Source organism: Misgurnus anguillicaudatus, chromosome 18 (genome assembly GCF_027580225.2).
Source record: "Misgurnus anguillicaudatus chromosome 18, ASM2758022v2, whole genome shotgun sequence".
Lineage (NCBI taxonomy): Eukaryota > Metazoa > Chordata > Actinopteri > Cypriniformes > Cobitidae > Misgurnus > Misgurnus anguillicaudatus.
The window spans coordinates 25,209,440-25,222,787 of record NC_073354.2 but is presented as its reverse complement, the minus strand read 5'-3'; the positions used below and the strand labels follow the sequence as shown (position 1 = coordinate 25,222,787).

The following is a 13,348-nucleotide window of genomic DNA, read 5'->3' as shown; positions in this document are numbered from 1 at the left end:
AGTGACTGTGTATGTATGTGGGAAGATATTCAGCCTTCACCAGCATCACATGCTAGCATTATCACTTTCTGAAACTACCCAGCTTGACAGCAACTTGAATAGCATGTGTGGGCGAGAGTGTTACAGTATGTCCCTTCACATTGATCAATCGGTGAAAGGTTTTAAAAGTGTGCATTCACAGGGTGAATAAACTTTTAAATGACCCTCATAAAAAAACAGAAAAACATTTTCATAAAAACCATTCATAAAAAACTGATTTGTCTAATGGCGCTTTTCCATTGCATAGTAACCCACGGTTTGGTTTGGGTCAGCTCACTTCAATTTGGCTTGGCTAGCTTTTCCATCAAGTTTAGTAACACTTCGGAGTGGGAGGGATTATAGCCGTGTCGTTATATTTGCGCTGCCTACTGCTGTGACATCATACAAGTGCGAGCGTCATTGTACATTCCCATACATTCATTTATTTCTCAGTCCGCCACAAAATTACAATTGGCCACCACAAATAGATGTCACGTTTATCACTATCTCTGTCTTACATGACAGTTTCTGTACTAACACTCATGGCGTCAGTTGACTCGCTCCGCTGAGCCTCATTTAAGTTGCATTTAAGCATATATGCGGACATGCGCACGAATGTGCCGGCACAAACTGCAAGTCTGGAATAAAACTGTTGTGGTGTTCCTGATTCACAACCTGTGGATGTTTTTTATCGCTAAAAGGGAGTTTGGGAACTTACAGCAAAGCACAGATGACAGGTTTACTCGGGACAGCGCAAGCTAGCATGAAGGTAAAGGTAATCTTTTACATTATAGCGATGACGCTGGTAGTGACGATTCTCTCGGACCAATCAGTGATCTACAGTCTTTTTGCGTCACGTTTTGGTATCAGCTCAGGTCGCTTGGAACCCAGAGCGAGGTGGTACTAAATAAAGTATCGGGTACTACGTACTACACCCAGTGAAAAAGCCCCCATAAGTAAGCTGATCCGACCCAAACCAAACCGTGTGTGAAAAGCCCTACATCAAATCTGTTTTGATTTGCTGTTTGTTGTCGTTCGCAGATATACACAATTTGAAGTGTTAATGTTAAAACTGTGTTGTGTCTTATTTCTTAGGCTATAGTACGAGTCATTCACGTTCCTCCAGTCTTTCAGAGTTCTCCCACAGGAGGAACACTTCTGTGGGAAGTGCTTCCACTGGCATTGCCAGCATCCCTGAGCCCAGTGAGGAGAGCGACCAATCTACAGCGCCTCCTACAGCAGCAGGTGTCTGCACGGCAGTGCCTGAACACCCATCAACCCCTGACAGAGCTGCTAGCAGGTAAGACAGATCTTCAGCAGGCTTTAGATGCACTATATTAAATACATCGCGGAGCTTATATGGAAAAGCTGCTTAATGCCACAACCGTTAAAAATGAGATAATTACATTAACCGAATGTTCTCTGCATGTATTATATGTTCATCAAGTACTTTGGCTTCAAATCCACTTAATCCCAGCATCAGGTCATTTAAAAATACAATTTTGGCAGAAATTGTTAAGAGTTTTGGGGCAGTCATAGCCTAGTGTCACTTTCACTTTACTTTAAAAGGAAAAGACCACCGTTTTCAATATTTTACTATGTTCTTACCTCAACTTAAGACAAATTAATACATACCTATCTTTTTTTCAATGCGTGCACTTAATCTTTCTACAGCGCATTGTGAATGTGTTAGCATTTAGCCTAGCCCCATTCATTTCTCTGGATCCAAACAGGGATGAATTTAGAAGCCACCAAACACTTCCATGTTTTCCCTATTTAAAGACTGTTACACAAGTAAGGATGGTGGCACAAAATAAAACGTGGCAATTTTTTTTAAATGGATAAAAAATGAGAACTATATTGTATGGCGGAAGAGCACTTAGTTTGCAGCCCTTTAACCCCGGGCGCAGCAACATCATCATTCTTGACTACTCCCCCTCTTGCACAAACTTCCGTCAATATTACTGCGCCCAAAGTCGAAGTGCTGGAAACGAAGTGTTCTTCCGCCATACAATATAGCTCTCGTTTTTTATCCGCTTAAAAAAATGCCACGTTTTATTTTGTGCCACCATACGTACTCGTGTAACCACTCATGTAACAGTCTTGAAATAGGAAAACATAGGAAAAGTGTTTGGTGGCGTCTAATTCATCTCTTTTGGATCCCAAGGAATGAAAGGGGCCAGGCCAAATGCTAACACATTCAAGATGCCCTATACAAAGATTAAGCGTATGCATTGAAAAAAGATAGGTACTGGTATGTATTCATTCATTCATTCATTCATTCATTCAGTTGAGGTAACAACATAGTAAAATATAAAATATATATGCTGTTTTCCTTCAAAAATGCTAATTTACAAGAAAACATGTCAGAGGCACTTCGGCATCGGAGCTCTTCAATTATCTATGGTTGGTCAAGAGAAATATCAACACAGCATATTAATAACACGGTTTTACTAATATTGGTTCGTTATCTTCCTTACAAAAACATTCCTTTATTTATTATTTTAAATATGTGACACTTAATTTTTTTTTTGGTGGGGCTAGTGAAAATTTTGGCAGGGCCAAATATAAAAAATCTTTGCGTTGAGCCCTGACATTGCATTAGCAACGCATAGGTTTTTGGTTTAAAACCCAGGGAATACAAAAAAGAATATATACCTTGAATGCAATGTAAGTTTCTGCCAGATGCATTACTGTAAACGCTTGAGGAACCTAGTCATGATCCCATGATCCAAGCAATTGTGATCAGAAATTGCAGGAAATCATTTTATAATGAGATTACAATGTGCACAGAAGATTTGTCAGCTGCTTATCAGCTTTTAATCTTCGTATATACACACAGGTTTCCAGTAAAACAAGACTCGATGGAGTCTCAGCTGAAGAGGATGGATGCAACGCGTGTGGATGCTGATGATGTGGTGGAGAAGATCCTGCAGAGTCAGGATTTCACACACAGTCTGCTGGACTCCAGTGCTGAAGGTAACCTTGGCAACAACCTTCGGATTTCTCACAAACATGACATGAGATGCCATTGGCAGATTCCGATCATTTTCATACTGATGTCCGTTGCTTACATACTTCTCATTCCATTAAATCCTCACTGTATTGATTCTAGATGGCTGCATGCAGTTTCACAATAGCACCTGCTGCACTTTGTGCTCACTAGAGTGTAGAAATAGGGCCAGAGCTAGAAATAGGGGAAAGTTTAATTGAAAGCGATGTTTACTTGTTGCTGCTTCTGCTCAAGTGTATCTGTGTCAGAGCACATCTCGGTGGTGCCCCATAAGGTATTATTTTTAGATGACCTGACAACAGGTTCTCATTAGAAATGGACCAGATTAGGTTTTGTATCCTCCAGAGAAGAGTCGTGACTCTAGGGAAGAGTCGGGCATGAGAAATTGTGCCGAAATCTTATTCCTGTGTGTGTGTGCTTGTGTTACAGAGGAAGGTCTGCGTTTGTTTGTGGGTCCTGGTGGAAGCACAGCACTTGGTAGCCACCACCTTCCTGCCAGGTGAGTGTAACAAATAACACTGCGATATTAACCAGCAATGCTGTTTAAAAATTACAAGTATATTTACTTGGCAATCAATGCCCAGTAATATAATATAATATAGTTATATTCATGACATCAATATTCACTCCATTTATTTAACAATTCTTATGTTTTAATGTGATAATGCAGTGTTTATTTTAACAAAAAATATAAAAGTATATTTTTTTATAAATTCATGTGCCCTCATAAACTCAATCAAAATCTGAAAATGTACTTCCACCCGCTTGTGGTGATTATTCTCTGATGATGTCAGCTAGACGGCTTGGACTGGAGCATCCGTTAACTCCAAATGCCAGTCTGATGCGAAGGGCAACCTTCCGATTTCTCAGATGAAGCAAATACGGAAGTGACTTAATCTGCTTTGACGGGCCGCTAGATGCTGGCTCCAAAAGGGAGTTAATTTTCATAGACCCCCATGTTAACTCTTTCCCTGCCATAACTTGTCAATTAAAAGAAAACGCTTCCCTGTCAATGACGAGTTTTCTGGCAATTCGTCTGCACAGGCGCTTTGGTGAGCGCAGCAAAAATGACTTCAATGCACGGCTCCGCATCCGAAAATGACTGAACTTGAGGTGATTCCGTTTGTTTAGTAAAAACGTTAATGAAATGATAATGTTTCATAAAGAGATATGTAAGAGATTGTTGTTTTATTTATGTTCTCATATTTATATATCAAGCTAAGATGTTAGAAGCAGGGTTGTTCCAGTGGACGACGACTTCTATCCTCTTTGTGGTGTTTGTTTTTGACTCAATTGCTCGCGTCTTCAAAGAATAGTGCAACAGCGAACGCGTCAACTATAAACGCCTTGTCCATTTGTTGAGACGCAGAAAATGTTTACAGACAAAAAGTGATTTTGGTCTATAGACAGTATCATCGGACACACGTGGGGTGACACGATTACGCGTCTGGTCCGAACTTTACTTTCGGTTTCTCTTTGTTTAATGGTCTGACTAGTTGGTGAAACTGAACTCTTAAACAAATACCACGTTGAAAATAACAAATGTTTTGGTTTCCTAGGTAATCTACGTGCTGTTTATTTTGCCTGTTATATAAATAAACTACTTTAAAAGGACTTTGTGGTTATTTTTTCTTAGCGGACTTTATCGGAAGTTACGTGTTGACCACGAAAGCCGCTTGTTTATGTTGTTACTGCTGAAACTGTCTATATAGCTCGAAAGTTCTGCATAATTAAGGGTGTGGCCACTTGAGTGACGGGTGAACTGCCACTAGGGGTGTAACGATTCATCGTGCAAATGCGCGTTTTCTCAATGAATGAATTCGAATGAATTACGGTGAAATCTTGGCACATCCGAACGCCAGGGGGCGCTCCCGTGCAGAAACTCCCTTTGTGCCACACAAGAAGTAGCATTACAAACGCTATTCCAGGAAATGTCTACACATGAATATTTATACGCTGTTCTTCAGATTGTTTCAGGTATTTTCATGATAATAAAGAATATTTTGAATGATTTTGTTTAACGAGTGTTGCTTTTTTAAAGGCACGTTATACACGACTCCGACTCATAATGATTTTAGATTGATAAGGACTTCCTACTGACCAAATGCCGTAATACAGGCACAAGCTGTGCATAAAACAAAGAATCGCAGCCTTGCGATTCAGAATCGATTTCAGACAGGCATTTTTAATGAGGACTGCGATTGAATCGTGATTGAATCGTTACATCCCTAACTGCCACTGCTGTTATCTTTACCCATTTTCGGTTATCTGCGAGTGATGTGCAGTGACGCGCAGCAAAGATGGCTATTGGCTTCCAAAAAGCTCTTCCATATTATTTACAGTCTATGGCAGGGGTGGACATTCCTGGTCCTGGAGGGCCCCTGTAATCCAAAGTGTAGCTCCAACCCTAGTCAAACACGCCTGAATGTCATTTCCAAGGAATCCAGCAGCCTTTGATTAAGATTTTCAGGTGTGTTTAATTATGTTTGGTGCTAAACTTTGCACAACAGTGGCCCTCCAGGACCAGGAATGCCCACTCCTGGTCTGTGGTCTGATGCCAGTTCCATTTCTGAATGAAACCCACTTTTCTATATCCAATCAAAGCACAATGGGAAACACAAGCCACGCCCACTATTTCCATGTCCACTATTTTACACGCCCAATATTCTGTTTCTCATCGGAAATACAAAGTCGATTGCGACTTCCGGTTCATGGTGACTTTAAAGGGGACATATCATATGTGCAGAGATCAGCTCATTGACATTTTAAAGGACACACCCAAAAATTATCTATAGAGACAGAGCGCAGTTATGCAAATTTGAAAACCACGCCCACCGGAGGGGAAAGCAATCCAACCGTCTCCATTGACTTTGTATTGCGAGAAGCCGCCTCCTTGTCATTTCTGGCTTATAACAAAAAACTGAATAATGCCTAAAAGCTGCTGTGTGACAATATGTACAGCTAACAAGCCAAAGAACCCAGAAATAAGTTTTCATAAGCTGTCGAACCGTAAAACCCAGTCTTTAAGGAGAATAAAGTGGATCGCTGACTACGTTTCCCCCTAGTGGACGCAGTTCTACTAATAGAAGTACTATGAAAAGTTGTCTGTATCCATTTTTGTGTCTTTAAACGCTCGTTTTTTGGGGTCGACAGCTTATAAAAACTTATTTACAGATTAAACTTAAAAACAGAATAATACCTAAAAGCTGGTGTTTGACAAGGTGTACATCTAACAAGCCAAAAAAACAAATACGTTTTATAAGCTGTCGACTTCAAAAAACGAGCGTTTAAAGACACAGAAATGGAAACAGGCAACCCTTCATAGCACCTCCATCAGTAGAACTGCGTCCACTAGGGGGAAACGTAGTCAGCGATCCACTTTATTCTCCTTAAAGGCTGGGTTTCACGGCTCGACAGCTTATAAAAACGTATTTCTGGGTTCTTTGGCTTGTTAGCTGTACATATTGTCACACAGCAGCTTTTAGGCATTATTCAGTTTTTTGTTAAGCCAGAAATGACAATGAGGCGGCCTCTCGCAATACAAAGTCAATGGAGACGGTTGGAGTGCTTTCCCCCCCGGTGGGCGTGGTTTTCAGGTTATGACGCGCTGCGCTCTGTCTCTATATGGTATTTTATAGTATACAAATGTACTCTGGGAACACCAAAGATTTAATTTACATCCTAAAAAGGTTTGGAAAAGTCCACTGTAATAATACACATGTCTGACCGAAAAAGAAAGTTGTATATAAATGCTGATTTCTTCTTTTTTCAGGGTTGGAGCCGGTGCCTATGAGCAGGTGGTGATTAAACGCTAGGGTTGAAAGATGCCAGGAGAAGTGTCTAAAACCAAAGTCTGTTTCGTGGGAGGAGAGAGAGGGATGAAGAGATGGAGAGATTTTCATGTCTCTTGTATTAGAAGTGTTTGTCACGATCCTATTTCGACGAAACAGTGCCCTCTGCTGGTACATAAAGAACAGTTCTCAGTATGAGGTTGATGTACTGATGTCTTTGTTTCACTGTGAGGTAAAGTTTGTCTTTTGATACATCTGCATTGCGAACAGTAACTGCAGATCAGCCGAAACAACAAGATCATCTGCTCTCTCCTTGCTATTATTATATCACAGTTTTTGTTGGTATATCTTCTTATTTACATGTTTATGAGCCATTTGACGGATTGGACATCCTTACATTTTTCGGTCTACAGATGTGATGTCTGTATCTGTTATGCACTCACCAGTATTCTTTCATCTTATTCGTGTACGAATCGAAATCAATGCGCCCTATCCAGTCCAACCCCATGCTATACTAACACCAACAGTGTTTCAGCTTGCGTATGTGTCGTGTAAAAAAGTCAATCTGAATAGCACTTTGAATTTAAGGACTCATATGGGAGATCCTCACAAGTGTCCAGTGAGCCTGTACACATTAAACGTGTATTTCTTACTTTGTTTGTGTTGCCAAAAGAGGAATTTAAACTTGAAGTTATTGAATTTAAAGCTAGCAGAACATCTGCAGCTGTGTTGTATGTATATGTAGCTACTTTATGCAGTTCTGGTTGTAAACTCCTTCAAATCCATAATCGGATATAATGCATCTCATAAGATTCTTGCAGCGACGTATTATGACACCGTGTAAATCTGCTTGCTTTCGAACAAAGACAAATTCAGCCGAGCTGTTCTGATGCTACATTTAGTCAGATGGTGAATGAGAAGCGTTTCAGCAATGCTTAATGTTTAGCACAAGTCCTCTCTGTTTAAACATATAACACTACAAAATCATTTCTGAGGATGTTTTTGTTGTACTTGATGTATCACAGTATTTTAATGCTATTTTAAAAAGTCTCTTATATCAGCTATACAGTACCAGAGGATATCAAATCCCTCTGTATATCTTCTCAAAAGCTATTCACTGTTGTATAAATTCACTTTTGTGATTCGTATGTGTGTGGATTAGCAGTGAAGTGCGTGCGTGACTGCGTGTACAATATTTGTAGCACTTGATCGTATCCCAACTGTCTAGAAATAACTACTAGCGTAGAAATGCATGGGTGTCACACGTAATCGATGTGTCCGAGCATCCGGCCCTTAATGTGCATTGTGTAGACTTTGCTATCGCACATTTAAAACATCTTGTCCACAGTGAACACTTGGGATTTAATTGTAAACTGGGCCACACATCTCAGGTTTATTTTATTTTTGAAAGCGAATATTTTGAAGTTTCGAATATTTGTTCGGCTTTGTAACCAACACACGTTCGCTCAGAAATAACTTGATTTTTTTACATTTTAATTGATCTACTGCCGAAACTAAAGTCTATTTTTATGAATTTGAGCTTTGGTGATATTGCTAGATTTCAATTTTGTCTAGATGCACGTTTGCATTCCTCCCCATTACTCAACATTTCTTCCCTTACTTTTACCTGTAAGTTAGTCCTGGTACTTTACATGTCGTAAAAACACGGTGGCTTTATCTCTTCTGTGAAGTTTTTGGTCCCTGTAATTGTACCGTGTCTGATGTTTAAAGTTGACATTGCTTTTGACTGTCTTGCAATGTTTTGACCAATAGTGGCTTTCATGCCATATGTTCTGTTATGTTGCTGGTATGTACCATGCACTGTTAAATAAAACCAAAACAGATTAAACACGATTCGTTTTATATGCTTCTTATATCCTATAAACCATAGGACATGACCATTTTAATAGTTTCATAAACATTTACAGATCTCGCTGCAAAACTTTTTAGTTTTGTACTAACAAACATATTGTTTTTCTGGATCTGTTATGCGTTACCGTAGCTTGCAAGCTCTTCATCCCAGTCCTCCTTTGCACTGTCTGCTACACCTGTTTTCACCTCCTCCTCTTCTTCTTCTTCTTCTTCTTTTTTCTCCTCTAACTCTTCATCCTCATCAGCAGCAGGCAGGATTAACACCATTCCGTCAACGCTCAACCTCATCACCAAATCATCCTGCAGTTTCTCCCTCAGACATTGCAGGGACCCACACAGCGCTTTCACTCTGGGACTGGACCATACACACGACAAGGGGACGCAAATGTCGCCGCCCTGCTGGTAAACAGGCTGCTGCTGCTCGGCTGCGCCCCCTACAGCTCCATGCTGTACTGCGTCCGCTAATGGATAATAGTGGACGTGTGGATTGTTGTAAGGATCTGTGTTTTTGCTCCTAAGCCATTCCTGTCTCAGGTGTTGTGCCTCGTAGACGACTTCATTAAGCAACGTCTTGTGGTAGATGTTGTTATCACAAAGGCTTGGATATACCACTCTGTATAACTGAGAGAAAAAACGGATGCAGATGACATGTTTGAAGTAATATGAAAGAAATTTACAGTCTTTAACTTAGCAAAAGCCAATAATACACTGTATTGGTCAAAATTACTCATTTTCTTTTATGTCAAAAATCATTAGGATATTAAGATCATGTTCCATGAAGATATTTTGTAAATTTCGCACCGTAAATATCAAAAGTAGATGCAGTTGCTAAAGAATAAATTTGAACAACTTTAAAGAAGGGAAATATCATGAAAATCGGACTTTTCCATATTTAAAGGATTAGTCCATTTTCTACAAAAAAAAAAATCCAGATAATTTACTCACCACCATGTCATCCAAAATGGTGATGTCTTTCTTTGTTCAGTCAAGAAGAAATTATGTTTTTTGAAGAAAACAAGAAGATTTTTCTCATTTTAATGGACTTTAATGGACCCCAACAGTTTTAATGCAGTTTAAACTTGGAGTTTCAAAGGACTCTAAACGATCTCAAACGAGGCACAAGGGTCCCATCCAGCGAAAGATTGTCATTCTTGGCAAGAAAAATAAAAATATGCACTTCCAAACCACAACTTCTCATCTTCCTCCGGTCCTGTGACCCGCCAGCGCGACCTCCAAAATACGTCATGACGTCAAGAGGTCACGGATGATGTATCAAAACTACGCCCCAGTGTTTACAAGTGTGGAAAAAGAGGACGGTTCCGATGTTGTATGTGGAATGATACTAATTAATGTCGTCAGTTTATTGTTTAAAATTGTCCGCAAATGTGCGTTTCATATATGTAACACCTGACCTTTAGCATTACGCAATTACGTGAGGTCACGCTGGCACATCACACAACTAGAGGAAGACGAGAAGTTGTGGTTTAAAAGTGCATTTTTTTTATTTTTCTTGCCAAAAATGACAATCGTTTCGCTAGATAAGACCCTTATGCCTTGTTTGGGATCGTTCAGAGTCCTTTGAAGCTGCGTTGAAACTGCAATTTTAAACTGCATTAAAACTGTTAAGTGTTGGGGTCCATAAAAGTCCATTAAAATGAGAAAAATCCAGAAATGTTTTCCTCAAAAAACAATTTCTTCTCGACTGAACAAAGAAAGACATCAACATTTTGGATGAGATGGTGGTGAGTAAATTATCTGGATTTTTTTAAGAAAATGGACTAATCCTCAAGTGTTATAATTGGGTCAGCCTAGAAAATGTGTAAAAGAACAACCCAATAACTTAGTTTTGGTAAACCATTCTCTGTAAGCATGTGAAAAAATAGGTCATTGAAATATGGCTCTCATTGTGATGTCAGAAGGGGATAATACCACCCTTAATCTGCACTATCCAACCACGACACTGCCATTTGGTTAAACAGGAAATCTGCCTTTTCAAGACCGAGTTTAGGCAGCCCTACCTCAGAAAAAATGACTGCAACATCTCATGGGTTCTCACCAGTCTGTACACTGAGGGTTCCAATCGATCAGCATTACTCGTGGACCAATTTAGCTCATCATAATTTCTCTGAAACACACCAATCTGGGTGCAAAACCCCACATCTCTCCAGCAGCCGTGGGCTTCACCAACTCCAGTGAACTGTACCGAGTAACCATATTCATCACAAACTCTCTGAGCCCTATGAGAGAAAGTTTTATGTTATGACCTAAAAAATATAGCATAGCATGATCATCATTTAAGCATTCCTGTAGCTTAACTTGAAGCGCATTTTGTTAAGGACAAGACATCATGGGTTCAATACCAGAGAATTGTTGAATGCACTAACTAATTTTGGACACCTTAAAAATGTTAATATTAGATACAATATTTTTACATACCAGGCTTGAAATTCAGCTCTGGTCCACTCAAACTTGTGGTCGTAGTTTCTAAAGCCTCTCAGGCCTGGCAGCAGTGGGTTGAATTCTGCGTTGGGTGTGCTGATGATGACGGCAGCCGGTGCCATGTACCCAAACAGCACCTCTGAGAAGCTCTCCACATCCACAAGCTCCAGGTGTTCGATTCTTCATAGCACAAGAGCGTATTTTATTTTTACACCTATCAGGCACGTGTTTATTTAAAAAGACAGTTGTATGATAAGAGTCTTTGCTAATGGTACACAATACTCACAACTCAACACATGTCACAAGATCAAATCCTCTGGTGTATGGCTCTCTCTCTGTCACCGAGCCTTGGTATAACTCAATAGTCAAAGGCCCTTCACCTGGTTGTAGATAGTCACTCATGAGCGGTGCCAAAGTACGCCTGAAAAAGTGCATGTAGTTACAGTGATTAGTACAGTCCTAAAAACCAAATAGTATTCAAGTTTTATTCCTTTAATTTCTTATCTGGATCCAAGCTTCACAGGGATTCTAATGGATTTAATGAGAATTGTATTGGGTTTAATAGAAAATATATTGTTTTCTTTTTATTGGTGGGATTTCATCAGGCCAATGGGAACCAAAAAACATCATTAAATTTTAAAATGAACCACCACGTTACATAAAAATTTAAAAAAAAAAAAATGGAAATAGAAAAATGGCCCAAAACACTACATATAGGGGCGGACCATGATTAGCTTAATCCAGGACAAGGCCTTAGTTTAATTAGGAAATATAACTAGTTTTAACAAACATGCCTTACTAAAAACATTACCTGTGTACATTTTGAGGTAAAACAAAGGACACTGATGTATTTTAAAATATATCAGTGCAAGTTGTTTTCAGTTTGGAGAGCTCTTAAAAGTGTTTAAGTCTAGGAATAGTCTAATCCCTGTCCGGGAAACCGCCCCATAAAACTCAGTAATGGTAAAACTCAGTAATTAAGTTGGTACCGTGTTTACAGGATGACTTACCGTTTTTTCAGAAGGGCAGCAGCGTTTATATCAACTCCCACTAGTAACTCAATACAGTCACGATGAAACTTGAGTTTTTTAAGCAAACGACAATCCGCGCATCCGAAATCGATGACCTGCGATGGAGAAATCGTTCAAGGTAAGACTCGCGGTCAATACTATTGATTAGCAAGCTAGCTCGTGCCAAGCGTCAAAGTATTTTGTGGGAAATCCAGCGCAGATATACTTTAAAATGTACAGCTGAAATGTATTTACCTTTCTAGGTCTGTAGGTTTGCACGTAATCAACAACAAACTGATATCTCTGCATGTAAAGCGGAGGAGAAAACGGTGTAACGTTAGTCATGATGCTGACTGACTGTCCTCAGTAAACACATCAAGTATATACTTGTATCTACTGACGGAGCACTTAAGGGCAGAGTGTGAATGCTTTTAATGTTTTATTCAGATTTTAACACAGTTAAAACTTAAAAACAGGGATAATTGAAACAAACCAATGCCACCAGAAAACCATGTGTTGTTCTATACAGTAGCCTACTGTTCTGTAATAACACTCAACTTTTAAGGTATTTACAGGACAAAATAGTGTGGCAGAAAAATCTAAGTTTTATTTAAATACACAGAATGCATAGATAAACAAAAAGTTGACTACACATTTATATTTTAATATTATTTGTTCATTCTCTTTTGTGGTAATATTTTGTATTCATTGTCCTGGGCTATATCCTTATAAACCTTGCACATATGATGAATGTAATTTTTGTCCCTTTAAGTTCTTTTCAGAGCTGAGCTTTTAAACTCCAAACACAAGGGGTTAAACGTGTTTAAATTACCATAATAACTCATTATCGTGATGCTGTTTATTTGAACAAACTAGGCAAAATTTTATACTCAGTAGTGGCTGGACTAGTTACATGCTATGATCAAGATATATCAAATTTATTTACATTTAAATGTATTTAAATATGCACCACACTGTAAAAAGTAAAAGTTGGATTAAACTTTAAAAATTACTTCAAATTGGTACATAAAATCTGACATTTTTTCAACTTAAATTTTCTTATTTAAAGTGCACTTATTTCAAATTTTCAATTTGTGCATTTGGTATAATACAATGTGTTTGCGTGGTTTATGGTTAAAACCACATTATTTTCCACATACCGTACATTTTTGTAGCTCCAGATTTCACTCTCTTCCTGAAATGCA

The 13,348-nt window shown here is 39.0% G+C and overlaps 2 protein-coding genes across 3 annotated transcripts in view; one reads left to right on the top strand and one right to left on the bottom strand.

Moving 5' to 3' along the window:
• Positions 1–8,676, top strand: part of fam102bb (family with sequence similarity 102 member Bb) — a 44,713-nt gene extending 36,037 nt beyond the window's left edge. For both annotated transcript variants that reach the window (XM_073856164.1, XM_073856163.1), the window contains 4 exons: positions 1,114–1,318; positions 2,861–2,997; positions 3,461–3,530; positions 6,804–8,676. In XM_073856164.1, coding sequence (XP_073712265.1) covers positions 1,114–1,318; positions 2,861–2,997; positions 3,461–3,530; positions 6,804–6,846 — 455 coding nt within the window. In that variant the 3' untranslated portion in view covers positions 6,847–8,676. The remainder of the gene's footprint in view (positions 1–1,113; positions 1,319–2,860; positions 2,998–3,460; positions 3,531–6,803) is intronic.
• On the bottom strand, positions 8,673–12,559 carry henmt1 (HEN methyltransferase 1). The gene is made up of 6 exons (XM_055186334.2): positions 12,399–12,559; positions 12,144–12,259; positions 11,420–11,554; positions 11,131–11,313; positions 10,751–10,931; positions 8,673–9,315 (listed from the first exon to the last, which is right to left on the bottom strand). The coding sequence occupies exons 1-6, from the start codon at positions 12,486–12,488 to the stop codon at positions 8,809–8,811; spliced, it is 1,212 nt and encodes a 403-aa protein (XP_055042309.2). The 5' UTR covers positions 12,489–12,559; the 3' UTR covers positions 8,673–8,808.
• Between the last annotated feature and the right edge of the window lie 789 nt (positions 12,560–13,348).